The sequence below is a fragment of the Pelophylax lessonae genome (genome assembly GCF_965119305.1).
Source record: "Pelophylax lessonae genome assembly, chromosome: 11".
Classification (NCBI taxonomy): Eukaryota; Metazoa; Chordata; class Amphibia; order Anura; family Ranidae; genus Pelophylax; species Pelophylax lessonae.
The window spans coordinates 51,346,054-51,365,563 of NC_138778.1; the positions used below are offsets into that span (position 1 = coordinate 51,346,054).

General features: G+C 41.4%; 1 protein-coding gene across 1 annotated transcript in view; it reads right to left on the minus strand.

The window, feature by feature from the left end:
* The window catches only part of LOC309567179 (CMP-N-acetylneuraminate-beta-galactosamide-alpha-2,3-sialyltransferase 2-like), a 33,588-nt gene extending 14,836 nt beyond the window's left edge, over window positions 1–18,752 (minus strand). The window contains exons 1-2 of the mRNA XM_082272538.1: window positions 18,245–18,752; window positions 9,243–9,436 (exon numbers count right to left, since the gene is read on the minus strand). Coding sequence (XP_082128664.1) covers window positions 9,243–9,436; window positions 18,245–18,538 — 488 coding nt within the window. The 5' untranslated portion in view covers window positions 18,539–18,752. The remainder of the gene's footprint in view (window positions 1–9,242; window positions 9,437–18,244) is intronic.
* Between the last annotated feature and the right edge of the window lie 758 nt (window positions 18,753–19,510).

Genomic DNA, 19,510 nt, shown 5'->3' on the forward strand with positions numbered 1-19,510 from the left:
TACCCCTATAGAAATCACTGGAGATTAACGTCTGTGACATCACAACTCAATACTTTGGCTATCTACATGCACCCTGGAATGTATATTTGGTACGCCCTGGGCCGTGGTGTGGGCCCCTACAGCTCCCGGAATAGACTTCTTGGCTATTGGCTTACTGTCCATACTACCTTCTTTTAGACTGACCCCGTTTTAATAATTATTTGAGATGCATCTGCTCCTGATGCGTGGGAATATCCATGAAACGCGTCAAGCCTAATATAGATGTGTCCCCCTATAATATTTTATATTTGGACTATATACATTACATCGTCAATGACCCCCATCCCAATATATATTTCACCAATTTTGCATGATTCTGCATTTAAGATGTTCCTCATTGCCTTTTTGACTGTATGTCACATATATGTAACTATATGTATCATGCATGTTCTGTTCATGTCATTTTTTGAGATTTACATATGATATACATTAAATCTTTTACCTTATGTCAGGTGACTGTATCGATCTATTATGCCCACCGACTCCACACACCTCACACAAAGTCCAGATTTTTCCCCCCTTCCCGTTTTATCCTATTAGATATATTGGGTTATCGGCTTCCTTAAAAAGTAATATCAACATTACGTTATGGATATTTATATATTTATTATTACAGATTATACCCAATATGCCGACCCCATTGTACCTCTCCAACTACCCATTTTATTCCCCTTCTCCCTTATATAAACTAACACCAAAGAATGAGCATAAGAGGCAGTATGCTAATAAAGGAGTTTAAGCAAGGATATATAAAAAAAAAATTAGGTAAGCAAATTTCTGTATGGTGGTTTCATCCTGCGGTGTAGTGAAGGACATGCTGGAGAAGGAACATGGTCTGGGGTGTTGACTGTTGACATAAGAAAGAACAACCGTAGGACAAATACGACTAAAAACGATATGTAAAATTTGAACAAAATGTGACATCTTACTGAAATAGTCAATAATGACCCAAATGCTTATATTACTTTGAGAGAGAGCAAGCTCCATGATAAAATTCATGGTAAAATTAATTCATGGGTAAGTAGGAAAGAGTAGCGGTAATAGTTATCCATCAGGCCTGGACCTGAGATTTGGAGCCTACACAGACTTCACGTGACTTTATTACTATGCTCCTCAGACAGAACTTTATGTACTAGTGTGGATAGCACAAACAGCTTACCAGCAGGGAGGTCGACAGGAGCAGAAATTCGAACCTGCAAAATGGAGGACAAAAGATCCAGAGAAAGAGTTGCCACAACCAAGGGAGGCAAAATGTTTAGGATCTCCTGACAGTCTTTAGACTAGGGTTCAAAGCTATGAAAGAGCTATGAAAGCATTCGTGTTTTTGGTCACAGGCTGAGAAGTAGTTTGAAAAGTAAAAGCGTGTGAAGAAGAATGACCAGCGAGCATACCAGGATGAGTACTGTATGATAAAACTGCCCAAACTTAGACCTCAAAGGCATCAACATCAACCACAAAATGTAGGGTAGGATCTAGATAAATGAGAAATGCAGCAGAAGTGAAGGCTAAAGCTTCAAAGGCCTATGATGGCTTTCGAAGTCCAGTCGGCCACATCAACCCCTTTCTTGGTAAGCGCAGTAGGTGGAGAAATAATGACAGAGAATCTTTTATGAATTTCAATTTACCTCTGCAGGGCTTTAAGAGTAGAAGGACCATGCAGGGGTGCATTGTGCCACCCATCTTCTGTCTTAGAAGTAGAAAAAGAACAAATAAACACTTTCTGTAAATTGTCCTCAGTATATGACTTCATCACCCACGTTTAGGGGAGATAATACTGGGCAGTGGGTTAAAAGGGCAGTTCTATGTGCTGTGAGAAGGCAAAATTGAAACTCCTCTGAACACACATCCATGAAATCTTAGAAAGAAAAGGGATGGACATCCAGAGTAATGGTAGCAGTGAGAGTAGGGTGGGTAAGGCAGGAACTGAGGCAAGAACCACATCATGCAACAAATTAAGCTAAAGACCAATCAATCTGAGGGTTCTAACGTCACAACAAATGGGTTGCCCCAGGATGTATTACATGATTCTACTGTATATTGTCTGGCTAGGCAGCACACGAGGCAGAGCAAAGCTGGGACAAGAGTGTCTTTGGTTCAGAAAAATACGGATATCCATAGAATATGGCTAGGACTGATGCCTTAGCTGAAGGATCATCAGATAGATGAGGAACGATGTCAGTCCAGGTAACAGACAGACACATGGTCAGTAAACAGGCAATGTTTGGTCCAAGTGGCTGGCAAGAGACATTTTTACATAACAGGCTGGTCAAGATTCAGGTACACACTAATGACAGGGCTAGAGAGGCAAGTGGAAAAACCTATCACAAGCATTGAGCATTGGGCATAGGGTCAGCGATGCCTAAATTTGACACAGAGTTAGGATTAATGGGAAGGAAGCAAAGAGGATAGAGCGACAGACTCTACCTGGGGAACAGTACACCTGGAAATTGAGCTGTGGTTGCCTTGCCTGGATACAGGCCAATGAACAATAAAGAGCCCAGAGGAGAAGCCAGAGGGGCAGCTTCATTACCTGGCAAAAGAATGCCAAGTAATGCAGCTGCCATCATCCGAAGAGCTGAGGGAAGTTGGCTGATCAGTGTGGGACAAAGGATTAGTGAGAACAGAGGGAGCCTATCAGAAGCGATACGTCTTTATGCAAAGCCAACATTTTCTTTTATAACATGAAACAAAGGCAAAAAGTACATTTTGTTATCCTGGATAAGAAATCAGATTGCAGCTGTCGCTTTTCCAAGGAACGTTATTGACAAAGAATAGGATGGATTGCTCTGGGCAACAAAATCACCTGTTGTGTGCCCATTTCTGCTATGGTGTCAAAAAGGAGTTAACTACAAATCCTTCTTTATCTGCTCTATGATCCACTTTCCAATCTGTCACTAAAGCAGGAACCAGCTGAGATGCCAACCGTGTGTGGGTAGGCTGAATGTACCAAGTTAATCGATTCACTTGCCTCATTCACTTGCAATTATCTCTAGTGGTTGCTATACTGTAGCTGCTAGCAATCACTGCTCCCCCCCCCCCCTACCGGGAGCAGACAATTGCTCGGCAGGAAGGATTCCCCTGTCAGCACTGCCTGTGTTGATGGGGGAATCGTGCAAATTTCTTCCCTGCAAACCGAAATTGCAGAAAAAAATTTGCTCCGTCTGTGGCCTGCCCAAGGGCTTAAAAACCCCACCTCTGCACCCAAGCCCCACCTACTTGTCATATTCATGTCCAATTAAATGGTGCCAATATGGGCATTCTCATAGAACAGAAGAATGGGAGATAGGCAGCCCTGAGTCTTGACGTTTGGGAAGTTGAGTAACAAAATTAAACCGTTTTCTTTTTTAAAGTGATTGTAAATGATCACCTTGTAAAAACAACCTATTCCGTTTTTACCTACTTTTCTTTCCATTTTTTTAAGGGATCATGATCACATACAATCTGTTCCCCCTGTTCTCAGCTGCAAGAGAACTGGGGGAGGAGAACCAGTGCACTGAGCTTTCCAGTGAATGAAGGAGAGCAGGCTGAGTTCCCAGCACAGCTAAAGAACTGACCACAATGTGTTTTCCTGCTTAGTGTGGTCGGTTTTTAATAGGAAAGCAGAGGGACTGTGTTCTCCTGCTTAGTGTGGTCAGTTTTAATAGAAAAGCAGAGGGACTGGCAGGATCACCAAGGATTTCTCACAAATTAAGCAACACAAAGAGAACAGGCTACATTTTCATACAAGTACGGGGTACAGCAGGCGCATATCAGATATATGAAATGCTGGGGTAACAAACTCTTTAAAGTGGATGAAAACCCCATTCATGAAATTTGACCTGGGCACATATATCTGTAGTGTTTACTTATCTCTCCCCAAGGCCCTGTGTCTCGTGTCTTTCTGCTGCTCCATTCCTCTATTATCACCATGATAACTTCTGACAAGCTCTCCGACACAGGAGATAAAAGCAGCTGGAAATTTGTGTTGGGGTGGGTGCATAGAGGTAGATTAGTAGAGAGCTGGTCTATTCACAGCACAGCTCTGTATGTTTCTTCCTTCCTCTGCCTATGTGAAGGGGGGTGTGTGCCTTTCCTCCAATCAGCTAACACACAGTGTATGCCAAGACTCCACACCCAGTGCACAGCATGTTTCTTCCTTCCTCTGCCTATGTGGAGGGGGGTGTGTGCCTTTCCTCCAATCAGCTGACACAGTGTATGCCAAGATTCCACACCCAGTGCTGGAACAGGAAGAAACAATTCTAACACAATTTTCACTTTCTAAACAGTGTAGAAAGTTGAAGACAGCAGATATAGAAATAAAACTTATGTAGGGAGATTTGTTTAATCTCTGTGTATCATCGGAGGCTGTTCACTTCACTGGGTATTTGTGAGAGTTTAAATTCACTTTAAGGCTTTTTCCCCTCTGTTTTCATCTGGTGATTTGGCCAGTAACAGACCTCTGTATTAGAGCTTCCCCACTCTGGAGGAAGGAGCACAGGTACACCTTTGGACAGCAGCATTGTCAGTCTGGGGGGAGGGGAGTGTTAGATGGATTAGTAGATTTAGATACACTAACGATCTGAAGCCAGACCCCAGATCGCACTGCAGTTACAGCAACTGTTTTTTTTTGTGATAAAGGTTTTACATGATAAATAAAAGCTGTTCATTGTAAGCACTCCTGTCAGTGGTAAATTAATTATCTCAACCCTCTAACTGCTACTGTGTCTGCATAGCTTGGTCTGTTATAGAAAGTTGAAAAAAAATCAGACTGGCTAGATCCAGGTGACATTAAAGGGAAAAAAGCCTAAAAAATAAATCAAATGCAGCCATCAAATCTAAGAATTGATAAGCTGCAATATAATAAATATTTGCTTTTGGGTTTAATAACACTTTTAATTAGTTGGCAGCCTCACTTTAAGGCCCCATTTACACCTTAGCATTTTGCAACTTGAAGCAATTTATTGCATGACAATTGTGACAAAACAGCACTGCATTTAGGTGCCATTGAAAATGAATGGCACCCGAACACATGTGCTACGTTTTGCCAGCATTGCAATGGCATTTGAAATTGCAGGGATTTTGCCCGCGATCCCAAATCTCTAGATGTGAACTGGGCCAAAGCTAAACTTCAATATAAAAACACAAATGAATATAGTTATGTACAAGGGGGGTCTTTAATTATCCACACTTTTGCTATTATAATCTTTAGGTTGGCTGTACTGATTTCTGCGCCTTTGTCATATCTTTGCTTTATCATATCTTTGACTCTCATCACTCAGTTTCCTTTGCTGTTGTTGTACAGCAAACAGGCAATCCCCTATTATTTCGCACCAAATAAAAACAGCGAGCAGTTATCTGTTTTATGTGGTCTGAATGTATACCAGAAGCTGAAATCTATTAAAGACTTTCATCACAATATGGGGACAGCGCTTTACCACATTGAAGTGTATACAAATGGATTCAAAATGTATACAAAGTTCAAAACTGTCAGACAAGCATTATCCTTAAAGCGGAGTTCCACTCAAAAGTAGAACTTCCGCTTATCTGTCTCCTCCCTCCTCTGGTGCCACTTTTTTGACAGGTACGCTGTCCCCACTTCTGTTGGACCTCGCCGCGGCAAGGTACATCAGAAATTCGGGCCCCTCCTACTCCCTCCTTCTTCCTCTGCTTCGGGGCCAGTTAGAGAGTATAGCACGCTTCGCGCATGTGCAGTAGGGACCTGGCCGTGAAGCCGCAAGGTTTCCCTTACTGGCAATGGCGGTGGCAGCATCCGACAACCGGTGCAAAAACCGGCTGCTGTGCCGACATCAGTGGACTCCAGGACAGGTAAGTGTCCTAATATTAAAGGTCAGCAGCTACAGTATGTGTAGCTGCTGACTTTAATTTTTTTTTTTTTTTTGGGGGGGGGGGTGGAACACTGCTTTAAAGATACCCTTAGAACAGGGGTGCACTCTGATGTGGCCTGCGACCTGTGGCCTTTGGGATGGCGGGTCGGACCGTCCAGATCGCGGGTTACCCATCTGACACCCCAGATCATCAGATGGGTAACCCGCGGAAGCATTCGGCTGTAGTAGAGAGCAGAGCCAATGCTTCTGGTATAGTGGGTCCTGTCACAGGCGGAGAAATACCAAAAGTGAAAATTGAGGTCAGTATTTAATTAAAATTAAATAGCTATGGGCATATCGGTTCTCTGCACTGGTTACTCTGGGCTCCTTTCAAACTGGTCCGCAGGTGCAGTGCAGTCCAGTGCACCTGTGGGTTACCTGCACTGAGCCACAGACTTCTGTTATTACCTGTGGGTTTGGTGTGCTTTCTAAAAAGCGCACCAAAACTCCTGAATGCAGGACTTTTGGTGCGTTTTCAGAAAGTGCATCACACTTGCCGGCTATAGTAGAAGTCTATGGCAAACTGCAGCTAACCCCCAGGAAAGCCAATGGTGCACTGCGTTTCACTTACGGAGCAGGTAAATGGCAGCGCATCAGTGTGAAAGCATCCTTAGGCCCCTTTGACATCATCGGCCTGATCGGGCATGCCTGTCCGTTTTTCCAGGCGGACCCACCATTCATCCCTATGGAGCGGCAGATGTAAACAGACTTGTGTACGTTTACACCCGCCTACCTGCAATTTCATCCCCTAAAAATACCTACCAAGGAGATTAGTCGCCTTCCATCTGGGGGAATCGGAGGGCCCATAGAGTAGAGCGGGCTGTGACCTGCCATCCGCCTTATCTGCTCATTGTGGCCCGCGACCAGTTGCCAATCACTTAAATGGCCTTCACTTCTCAAAAGGTTGGGCACCCCTGACTTGAGAGGTCATCAGTTTGTCACAGACCAACATGTGCAAGAAGCTGTACATGGCTGTGTATATACAAGTATATATACAAGTTTGTGGAACACTGGAACAAAAGCATTTAAAAATTTAAAAGCAGGGGGACTAGGTTGAAAAATAATGTAACTGTATGTTCTTTACTGTTCTAATAAATTATAGATGTATCACTGTCCCCGTAGGGGTCACTGGGTATAGATTTTCTTGGGTCTCCCTCTGATTATCCTGCAGCCAGTTGCTTGGGTACTTTTACTTGTCCAGGTACACACTCATCTGTTCGTTATCCAATGACCAGTCTAGGGGATTTGTTTTTATTTTTAATTTATTGGTAGAACTTGGATAGGAGAAGGGATTTGTGAGAACTCCAACTTTAACTATGCACAGAGGAGGAAAACTCTCACTTGGCCTCACTTTGTTGAACTGAATAGCAGATCCTCTCCTGAACCATACTGCATTTGTATGGAAGAATAAGTAATTTGCTCACTCTGGCAGCAGACTCAATGAACATTGATTCTTCAGGACACTAACCAGTATTCTCTTCAGCTGGCACCTGTTCACTGACTTCACTAGCTTGAAGGGATGGCCCTCACCGAACAGGCCCCTAGACATAGATCTGTACTCACAGTACCCAGGACAAGATCCTTCCAGGCATATCCCCCTCTCAGTCAGCTCTGCAGGACATCTGGGTTGAAGCTTCTGTCACATGGGCCCTTAGGTTGACCACCTGAGGCCGCATGGCAGCATGTAAATAGGAGGTGCAGCGACCCCCCCCCCCCTTCCTCTGGGACCCCGCTCTCCAGCAGAAGGCCCAGTGCACACGTGCTCTCATGGTATATATACAGTCACCCAGCATGCCTTGAGACACTATCCTCTGCCGTTGGCTAGGGCTGTATCTACACCCATGTTCCCATTTGTCAGGATTCCTCCCACTGCCCAATATGCCCCGTCCTATTGTATCAGTGTGAAACCTGCAGGCAACATCCGCAGCATATGATCACACTTGGCAGACCCTATCAATGGATCACTGCTCCCTTTTAGGCAGAGAGTATTTACATTTGCCTGACAGTCCCCCTGTTAAGCAGGGAAACCCAAAAACTATGCACTCTCTAGCACCGCCCTAGGAGGGTGCTACATAGAAATAGAATAGGGATAATTATTGACTCACCCTTGTATTTATTTAAAAAAAAGAGTTTGAGTTGATTTCAGCCTCTATGAGAGGGAGCAGCCAAACTAGTAACCAATCTGCCTCCGCCACATCATGTTTGGTCACCGGGATCAGGCTGTTCATAATAGTAACCCCGAAGCGATGACATAATATTACTTGGAAACCATTGCCGCCATTTTTTGAAAATCAAAACATTTATTGTTTTTGAATGCTTTTAAGTGCAGAGGAGGGATTTGGGGTCTTATAGACCCCAGACCTCTCCATAAAGAGTACCCGTCAAATGCCTATTGCTGTCACAAGGATGTTTACATTCAAAGCAATTGGTTACAGCAATAAAAGTGATAAAAATAAAAAATAAAGCAACAGTGTGAAAAATAAATAAAAAAATAATAATAAAAAAAAAAAGTAAAGTACCTCCAGTCCTTCCATGGTTGCGCAAAAAGGCGAATGCGTGCTTTGGTCCCACACGCACGCAAACAACGATTTTCTGACACATGTGAGATATCACCCTGAATGTCAGATCATAATTCTAGCACCAGCCCTCCTGTGTAAATCTAAAGCGGTAGCCTGTAAAGCGACCACTATGGATAGTAAAATTTGCGCCGTTTGTCGCCGTTGCACCGGTGTGCGCAATTTTAAAGTGTGACATGTTTGATATCTATTTACTCTGCATAACTTCATCTTTAATATTTTACAAATAAATGGGGTTATGTAATGTGGTTTTTTTTGCATTAAAATTCAAAAAAGTGTATTTTTTTCCCAAAAAATTGCATTTGAAAAACTGCAGTGCAAATACCGTGTAATATAAAAAAATTGCAAAACCCACCAATTTATTCTATAGGGCCTCTGCTTTAAAAAAAAAAAAAAATATATATATATATATATATATATATATATATATATATATATATATATATATATAATGTTTGGGGGTTCTAAGTAATTTTCTAGCAAAAAATACTGATTGTTACATGTGAACAAAAAATGCCAGCAAAGGACTGGACTGGAATAAAAGCAATATTGTATCATAAGCAATAAATACTTACTTTATCAATAAATCAGACAGGTAGAGCCATCAGTAAACAAATTACTAAAGAAGTTATCCCATAATTGTAGTTGCACCTTCCAAGAATCAGCAATTCAGATGGTGGGTTACTGAGGAACAACACTTCAGATAGATATAAAAAAAAAAGTTTAGCCACTTGAAAGTCCATTGACAATGTGGAATTATTACCTGATAATAAGTTGATGGGAATCAATTTTTTTCCCATGGTGTGATCCCTTAAGGTTACCGGAATTCCCCACAACAGCACAGGTTCGACATGGTCTGTTATACACTTCTTCATATGGGTTCCCATGGGGTATAACCTTGAACATCTGATCAAGTATCCCAGGAATGTCACTCACATTGTTTTTTCCTTGGAGACTCTGCATAATATAAAATATGATAAACACTAAAAAGGCATCTGAACCAAAACAACATTACAAAGGATAACGAGGATGCTAAATTTGCATTGCACACCCACTCAATTAGTAAATCACTCCAAATATTTCTATGGCCTGGTTTCTTGAGCCACACTAGTTTCAGTTCTACAAATTAATTCCTTAAAACTCAATTTATGCACAACAGCAATATGAATTGAGAAGTCCAGTTTCTCATCTGCAAGAAGAAAGTGCTTGCAAAACATTTATTCTTTTTTTAATTAACCACAACTTCACTAATACTGTAAGTGCCTATTCACACTGATATTGTATAGTAATTTATGGCTATTTAAGTGCTTTACCGCTTGCAATGCGGTGGAATTAATTTGAATGGCATGAGAACACAACACTACAGTAGTGGGCAACACAACCGCACGCACTGCAGCTCGTCAGGCAGGTTGTCTTAGAAATTTCCATTTTTTCTTGTTAAAATGTTTTTATTATGTATAGTGCGATGCATACTAGCTCATTATGCCTTTGTCTTGCAGGGTTTTTTTTTAGTATACCTCCGCTTTAAGATATGTACTGCTATCCTCCATAGAAGTAAAGTTGTTTCATGTATTGAAGAAGCTTCCAGCTCATCATATCAATACCAACACAGGAGTGGTGTAAGAACAGGCAGCCTGACAAGCAGGGAGTTTCAATGTTTAATAAGAGAAGAGAAAAACAACATATATTGGAGGACCAGTTCCCATGTATACCAACAAACATACTATATCAAGAATCACAGGGATGGAGGAGGGAATAAAAAAAAAGGAGGGGGAGGGGGATCCAGGGGATGTCAGTAGGTGGGGCCTAGATAATCCTGGTGACAAAAAAAATAAAAATTTATTTAGCAGGGTTCTAATAGGGATGAGTTAAAGCTCAGTGCTGGTGAATAATCTATGGCCGCCCTAAAGCAATAAAAGCAGTGACCCTTTCTTGCAACGTGGTTTCAATTATAGCATGGATGATAACTTGGGTGATCCTATGTTTTGTTCCAACAAGGCACAAGCTCGAGGATTTCCAGGTCCCAGCTAGGAGAAGCTGAAACTTCTTTTTGGTGAGTTCTTTGGGGCCCTTGTTGAGAAGTGCAATTACTAGGTCTGGGTGAAGGGGTTTCTCAAAGTTGAAAGAAGTGCAAAAATGTCTGGCCAGAATTTACTAGCAACAGGACAAGTTCACCAAATGTGCAGGTGTGTGCCTGGGTCGTTGCAGCCCTGGAAGAGTGCAGGGGAATAGTTTGAAACATTTTCAAGATCCTGGCTGGGACTAGGTACCATCTCCCCACCTTATATGAGGTTTCCAGCACCGCCACATGCTGTAAAAAAGATTTGGTCTATAGCAGACCAGTCATCTGGCTCCAAATGAACACTGAGGTCTGCTGACCACCTATCTGTGTATATACAGTATATATATTATAGGATGGGGCCATGGGGGCAGAGGATAAAGCTTTGAAATCATTTGTAGATATAGCCTGCAGTTGGTATAACGAGAACTAAGTGCGCAGGCCGAGAAGTTTCCATTTTTTCAAATGAAGGAAAAGGTGAGCTGAGCTGTACAGGAAACTGGCACCCAATGTTGAGTGTGAAGAGGATATCATCCTGGAGCAGAACTGTGGTAAACCTTTTGTACATATAAAAATAAACATTGATTTTACAGTTGCTATGATTTATGACTATTTATAAAAGTTGAATTTCTTATGTAATTATTTATCGAAGAGTGCAATTAGTTCAGTGATATTGTTCGGTACATAATGGAAAATGTGCAAGTTATTGTCCATTAAGGGATGATTTCTGACACTTTTATAAGTTCGTTTGCAGACAGGTTAGGAGTTTGTAATGTTGCTTGTAATGCTTGTAAAAAATAAAAGACAATTACACAGTATTGTCTTTATTTGTGTGTAGGTGCCTATTTTGGTAGAGCACAAGGCTTTGCTCGCTCATGTCAGACCTACCCCATAAAAACTAGTGATCTGATATTGAGTGTGATAATGATCAAGGAGCAATAGGGGAGGTGGCGGAAGCACATATATATAAAACAGAAGCAGTGAAATCCTTGCGCTGCAGGTCTTCAGGTACAGTTTTCACTCCACCAAGGAGATCAGTAAGCCACACTGTAGTCTTATCACCATATCTCACTGCAAATCCTATATTTCTAGCAGTCAAAGGCAGTAGCACCTAAAGTGTGTTGCAGAGTGCGATCACTGGGTGCAGCGGACTCCATTCAGATCAGACATTGTGGAGTAAACAGGAACTGGCTTCTTTATTGGAACATAACACAGAGAGCAAAATATATCACCTTATCATTGTGATAAAACACAGACAGGAAGAGATAACCAACAAGTACAGTGCAGTGTACAGGAAATGCACATCACAGTAGATGCATAGCATATCACTTAGCATTAGCGACATCTACTGTCCTATTTGTGAACTGCAGTTAATCTATAATAGGCTAAGCTTTAAAGTTGTTGTATCTCCAACACCCCTTCTCAACAGCTAAGGCTTAGTCTATTAAACCCATCTTCTTTGTAAGACTTGAGTGTCTTTCAGCGGTCACAGGCTTTGTAAGGATATCTGCTGTCATATCCTCGGTTGGGCAATAAAGTAACTCAAGAAGACCTTGCTCTTGAAGATCCCTAAGAAAGTGGAACTTCACATCAATGTGCTAGGTTCTTGAATTAACTCCTTCCATGCGCGCAAGTGCAAGACATGCTTGATTGTCCTCATAGATTTCTGTTGGTCCCAACTGTGGTTGACCCAAATCTGTTAATAGCTGTCTCAGCCATATGACTTCTTGGCTTGCCTGCGCTGCAGCAACGTATTCTGCTTCAGTAGACGACAGTGAAACAGAGAGTTGCTTTTTACTAGTCCAACTGATGGCACCTCCTGACCGAAAAAATAAGTAACCAGTGGTAGATTTCATGTCGCTGGTGTCTCCTGCCCAGTCAGCATCCACATATCCTGTTAAGGTGCTTTCATCACTTGCTGGTAACTTTAGCTTGCAGTGCAAAGTCCCTTTAAGATAGCGAATGATTCGCTTTACAGCATTCCAGTCCTTTTGACTTGGCATTGAAACCTTTCTGCATAGGATTCCAACAGTTGCTGCAATGTCCGGTCTTGTAGCAGTGGTAAGATATAGCAATTTCCCTATTGCCTTCCTGTATTGAGTATTAGTAGGTAATGGGTTATCTTGACAATTCATCTTTAGGTAATTGGTTTCCATAGGAGACTTTACTGGTTTGGCGTCTTCCATTCTAAATGTTTCAATTATTTCTTGTATTTTGTGTCTTTGGTTCAGAAGAAAGCTGCCATCTTCCTCTCTCTCGATCTGGATGCCGAGGTAACTCTTTATGTTGCCAAGATCTTTGGTGTTGAAGTTCTGATTTAATTTTTCTAGTATTTCTGCTTCATCCCCTTCTTGCTCAAAGCAAATCAGGATATCATCCACATAAATAAGCATATAGACCCATCTGTCTGCCAATTTCTTTGTGTATAAGCAGGGGTCCGCTTTACTCCTCAGAAAGTTTTGATGTGTAAGCACTTCATTTATTTTTATATTCCACGCTCTGGCTGCTTGCTTTAGACCATATATACTCCTGCGAAGTTTGCAAACTAGGTCTGGCCTTTGTTCATCTTTGAACCCTGGCAGCTGTTCCATGTAAATTTCTTCTGTTAGCTCGCCATGTAGAAACGCGGTTTTCACATCAAAATGTTTCACTTGCATTTTCCTTGTGATGGCTATTGTCAGTAAAGTCCGTATTGTAGTGTGCTTGACTACTGGTGCAAATGTCTCGTCATAGTCCTCTCCATATTTTTGAGAATAGCCCTTGGCTACTAGCCTTGCTTTTTATCGCTCAATTGTGCCATCTGCATTGTATTTCACTTTAAAAGTCCATTTACAGCCTATGGCTTTCCTTCCAGGTGGTAGCTCTGTAAGTGTCCATGTTTTAGTGTCATGCATGGATTTTATCTCTTCATCAGCAGCCTTTATCCATTTACTTGCTTCTGGTTCTGAAAGCTGAGATATTTCTTCCCAGGTCGCAGGTTCATTGATATTGGCAGTACTTGCTTTGTATGAGAGACGTACAGGTGGTTTACCTTTGTTTTCTCTTGTTGAACGTCTCAGTTTTGTGTCTGAGCCTTCTTGTATCTGCTCTTCAGTACTGGTAGAGTCTGCACTCACTTCAACTGTTTGTTCAGAAGTTACAGAGATAGGCTGGTCAATGTCAGTTTTTCCTTCTATTCTTGCTTCTACTGTTGTCATTACATTGTCTCTTAAATCTTCAACAAAAGTTATGCTGTTGCTAATGGTAACCTTGTCTGTTTTGGGATTAAGGATTCTGTAACCTTTGACATTGTCACTGTATCCAGCAAAGATACCTTCAAATGCTCTTTTTTAGAGTTTGGTGCATTTTTCTTCAGGTATGTAGATGAATGCTTTGCATCCAAAAACTCTTAGGTGTTTTACATTTGGTTTCTCATTGTGCCAAAGTTCATATGGAGTTTTCTCTATTGTTCTGGAAAGAAGTCTGTTCTGCAAATATGTAGCTGTCATAGCTGCTTCACCCCCAGTATTTTTGTGGTAGTCCAGAGTCTGTCAGCATACATCTGATCATTTCAGTCAGAGTTCTGTTCTTTCTTTCAGCTACTCCATTTTGTTCTGGTGTATATGGGACTGTCTTTTGATGTTCTATTCCATTCTGTTTTAAGTACTCTTGTATCTTATATCCTGTGAATTCACCTCCATTGTCACTCCGAAGTATGAGAGGCTTCCTCTGAAACTTGTTACTGGTCTTTATTATATAGTCTTGTAATTTGTCAAAAACTTCACTCTTGTGTTGCATTAGGTAAGTGACTGTGTATCTTGAATTGTCATATATGAAAGTCACAATGTACCTGTTGCCTCCAGGTGTAGGTGGGTTAGGGGACCACACACGTCACTGTGAACTAAGTCAAGTGGTCTTGAAGCTCTCTTCTGACTGACTTTGGGAAGTGTTGCTCTTGTAGCTTTGGATTTAATACAACATTCACACTTAACAATAACTGGACAAGAGGATATTGTTAGATCCCTTGTCAGATTCCTCCTCTGTAGCTCCTGTATGCATTCTGGGTGTCTGTGACCTAGACGTCTGTGCCATATATGTCATTGTGCTTGTGTGCACATAGTCTCACCTTTTCCTTCGCTGTGTCGAGGTGATACAGATGATCATACAGCTTGGCACTTGCTACTGTCTGGTTGCCGATTAGGATTGAACACTTGTCACCTTGGAATGTTACAGTGAGTCCTCTGGCTGTCAGACGCTTCACAGATAAGAGTCCTCCTTCTAGATTAGGAACATAAAGCACATCTTTCACTGGTATGGCTAGGTTGTGTCCCGCATCATCAGGGCATACAAGGGTTCCATGCCCATATCCTTCTGCATGTTTTTGCTTCCATCTGCAAGATAAATAGTTTCTTTGTTGTTCAGATCAAGTTCTGTGAAAAAACTTCTATCACTTGTCATGTGACTGGTTGCCCCCGAATCGATGCACCAGCCTGGGCATTTATGGTTGCCTGTCGCTTTAAATGTGGCATTCCAGTTTCCTTCCCATGGATCATTGATTGTGGCTTTGACCTTTTGTTTAGCATAAGATGGACGCTGTCTTCTTTGCTCTGCTTTCCATATAGTACAGTCTTTCTTTATGTGTCCCTGTTTGTGACATCTGAAACACACTCTGGTCTCTTTCCTGTGTAACCTTGCGTCTGTAGCTTTAAGAGCGGTTCTGGTGTTGGTTTCTGTGGGGTCATGCACTAATTCCTTTCTTCTCTGATACTCATCTATGAGCCTGGTTTTTACAAATGCTAGCGTCAGATCTGTCTCAGGCCGTGTCTCCAGTGCATTGATCAATGCAGTATATGTATTGGGCAAACTGCATAACAAATTAGCTGCTGCGTGGCTGTCTGTTATATTCTCCTCGATTGATCTGAGTTGTGCAATCACTTCCGGCATTGCGTTTATGTGCTCCTGCATGTCCTGTTCTCTGCTAAGTCTCATTTTGTAAAGTTTCCGCAGTAGAAACAGCTTGCTGTTTAAACTGGATCTTTCATGCAGTCTTTTTAGAATGTCCCACATGCCTTTCGCTGTGTCCTCATGGCGTATATGTATGAGCTGATCATCCTCCACTAGTAAGCTTATGGTGGCCCGTGCCTGTCTGTTTTTCTTGTCCCAGTCCTGATTATTGTCCTGTGGCCTCTCTGTGGTGGTAACCTCCCACAAGTCATCTCTAGATAATAGCATTTCCACTTTAAACTTCCATAGCTGATAATTGTCATTGTTCAGCTTGACCACTGAGAGTTTAAGTTCTGAGTTTCCGGACATTTTTCCCTCCTTTATATATAAACAGTCTTTCTGTCACTGGAAAGCTTCCTTATGTCGATCTCCCCATCAGTCACACTGTCTCCCGTTGAAGGTTTTGTTCTGCCTGGGCCGCACCTGGTCATAAGACTTTATCCGGATCCTGGGCCCATAACCTGTTGCAGAGTGCGATCACTGGGTGCAGCGGAGTCCATTCAGATCAGACATTGTGGAGTAAACAGGAACTGGCTTCTTTATTGGAACATAACACAGAGAGCAAAACATATCACCTTCTCATTGTGATAAAACACAGACAGGAAGAGATAACCAACAAGTACAGTGCAGTGTACAGGAAATGCACATCACAGTAGATGCATAGCATATCACTTAGCATTAGCGACATCTACTGTCCTATTTGTGAACTGCAGTTAATCTATAATAGGCTAAGCTTTAAAGTTGTTGTATCTCCAACAAAGTGACCTCATGCTGCAGATATAATACAGGAGTTGCACTGAATTTCAGACAAATGGTAAATTTTCAGGTTACTGTTTAGGCACAATTAGCATTTCTAGATGTCCCCCCCCCCAAAATAGCTAATCCTCAATTTCTGAGTTTAGGTTAGCTTTACAGTGCCTTGCGAAAGTATTCGGCCCCCTTGAACTTTTCGACCTTTTGCCACATTTCAGGCTTCAAACATAAAGATATAAAACTGTATTTTTTTTGTGAAGAATCAACAACAAGTGGGACACAATCATGAAGTGGAACGAAATTTATTGGATATTTCAAACTTTTTTAACACATAAAAAACTGAAAAATTGGGCGTGCAAAATTATTCAGCCCCCTTAAGTTAATACTTTGTAGCGCCACCTTTTGCTGCGATTACAGCTGTAAGTCGCTTGGGGTATGTCTCTATCAGTTTTGCACATCGAGAGACTGAAATTTTTGCCCATTCCTCCTTGCAAAACAGCTCAAGCTCAGTGAGGTTGGATGGAGAGTGTTTGTGAACAGCAGTTTTCAGTTCTTGCCACGGATTCTCGATTGGATTCAGGTCTGGACTTTGACTTGGCCATTCTAACACCTGGATATGTTGATTTGTGAACCATTCCATTGTAGACTTTGCTTTATGTTTTGGATCATTGTCTTGTTGGAAGACAAATCTCCGTCCCAGTCTCAGGTCTTTTGCAGACTCCATCAGGTTTTCTTCCAGAATGGTCCTGTATTTGGCTCCATCCATCTTCCTATCAATTTTAACCATCTTCCCTGTCCCTGCTGAAGAAAAACAGGCCCAAACCATGATGCTGACACCACCATGTTTGACAGTGGGGATGGTGTGTTCAGGGTGATGAGCTGTGTTGCTTTTACGCCAAACATAACATTTTGCATTGTTGTCAAAAAGTTTGATTTTGGTTTCATCTGACCAGAGCACCTTCTTCCACATGTTTGGTGTGTCTCCCAGGTGGCTTGTGGCAAACTTTAAATGACACTTTTTATGTACATCTTTAAGAAATGGCTTTCTTCTTGCCACTCTTCCATAAAGGCCAGATTTGTGCAGTATATGACTGATTGTTGTCCTATGGACAGAGTCTCCCACCTCAGCTGTAGATCTCTGCAGTTCAGCCAGAGTGATCATGGGCCTCTTGGCTGCATCTCTGATCAGTCTTCTCCTTGTATGAGCTGAAAGTTTAGAGGGACGGCCAGGTCTTCGTAGATTTGCAGTGGTCTGATACTCCTTCCATTTCAATATTATCGCTTACACAGTGCTCCTTGGGATGTTTAAAGCTTGGGAAATCTTTTTGTATCCAAATCCAGCTTTAAACTTCTCCACAACAGTATCTCGGACCTGCCTGGTGTGTTCCTTGTTCTTCATGATGCTCTCTGCGCTTTAAACAGACCTCTGAGACTATCACAGTGCATGTGCATTTATACGGAGACTTGATTACACACAGGTGGATTCTATTTATCATCATTAGTCATTTAGGTCAACATTGGATCATTCAGAGATCCTCACTGAACTTCTGGAGAGAGTTTGCTGCACTGAAAGTAAAGGGGCTGAATAATTTTGCACGCCCAATTTTTCAGTTTTTTATTTGTTAAAAAAGTTTGAAATATCCAATAAATTTCGTTCCACTTCATGATTGTGTCCCACTTGTTGATTCTTCACAAAAAATTACAGTTTTATATCTTTTTGTTTGAAGCCTGAAATGTGGCAAAAGGTCGAAAAGTTCAAGGGGGCCGAATACTTTCGCAAGGCACTGTAAGTAAACTAGGGAACTGCAGATTTGAGATCACATCTTTGCAGGCCTTCCATGTAGATAAAGTCGGCAACCAGGTGAGGATGAATAAAATTTTTTTTTTTAAGAAGTGCCAAACAGAGCCAACACTCTAGTTAAATATTAATTTAAATATTTAAAAATCAAATATCTTTCTTTTTTACTCACCAACCACCATTTTAGAACGTGAGGCGGAATCACTTGATCCTTACTTGCTAGTAGAGGTTGTACAGATGCATTGAATCTTTTTGCGAACCATGGCGTCCTTAGCTTACTTGGCTTACAAAGTCCACACATACACACACGATTATCAAACTCTTCTACAACATCCACTGGATTGGAGTAGTCTGGACAAAAGTAAATGAAGTAGATCACGAAGGCCACAATGCATAATAGTGGCGGGATCCATACTGTCCTTTTGTGATGGCTTAATCGGAAGTGACAGCGGACACAGTGCATCATATCACAGCCTCTCAGTTTTACAGATCCAGAAAATAAAACCAGTTCTCTTTACCCTCAGGCTTATTCAGCATGTTGCATTGAAAAATATTGTCCCCTATTTTCAGTAGACATGAAGATGGACTACGATGAGACCTAGGGTTCTCATGAAATTCTACGCTAGAAGTAATTTAGGCCAGATTCCAACATTTTAGAAAATGCCCCTGGTGGAAAATATTTACCCATGAGGTTGAGGAATGTGCAACCGATAATTCCCCATCTCTTTATTCAGTCAACAGACAATTCCACAAGCAGTACTGGTTGTAGGCAAGATTTACATCAGAGAGAAGCAATATGTGAGTTTTATGTTTCTTGCCAAAGCTCCAGGTTATTACACTTAATCTTGCACCATGTCTCCCAGTAGTAATAGTGCAGGATTTTAGTTCATTCTACACATGTGATTGTTTTTTCTTCCTTGAATGACCTAAAAGATACAAAGAAATTTATATTAATAACTTAGAGCAAGACCCAAAGCGCATGCTCAGTGGCACTGTGTAGCATCAACATGTATATGCTAATGTATGCAACTGAGACCCCTACTTTTATTATGACTCCAGGTTTCAAAAGGTAAGTGATGCTCATATATATATATATATATATATATATATATATAGATATATATATATATATATATATATATATATATATATATACTGCATAAAAAAATAACGGGATACTTTGAAAACACATCAGATCTCAAAGGGGAAAAAATATCATGCTGGATATCTATACTGATATTGACTAGGTAATGTGTTAGGAACAAAAGGATGCAGCATCGTTTGATGGAAATGAAAATGATCAACCTACAGAGAGTTGATTTCAAAGACACCCCGAAAATCAAATGTTTGGTCAGAGACATTCACACAAATGGCCTGCTGGAGGTCATTCTGTAGGGCTCTGGCAGTGCTCACCCTGTTCCTCCTTGCACAAAGGAGC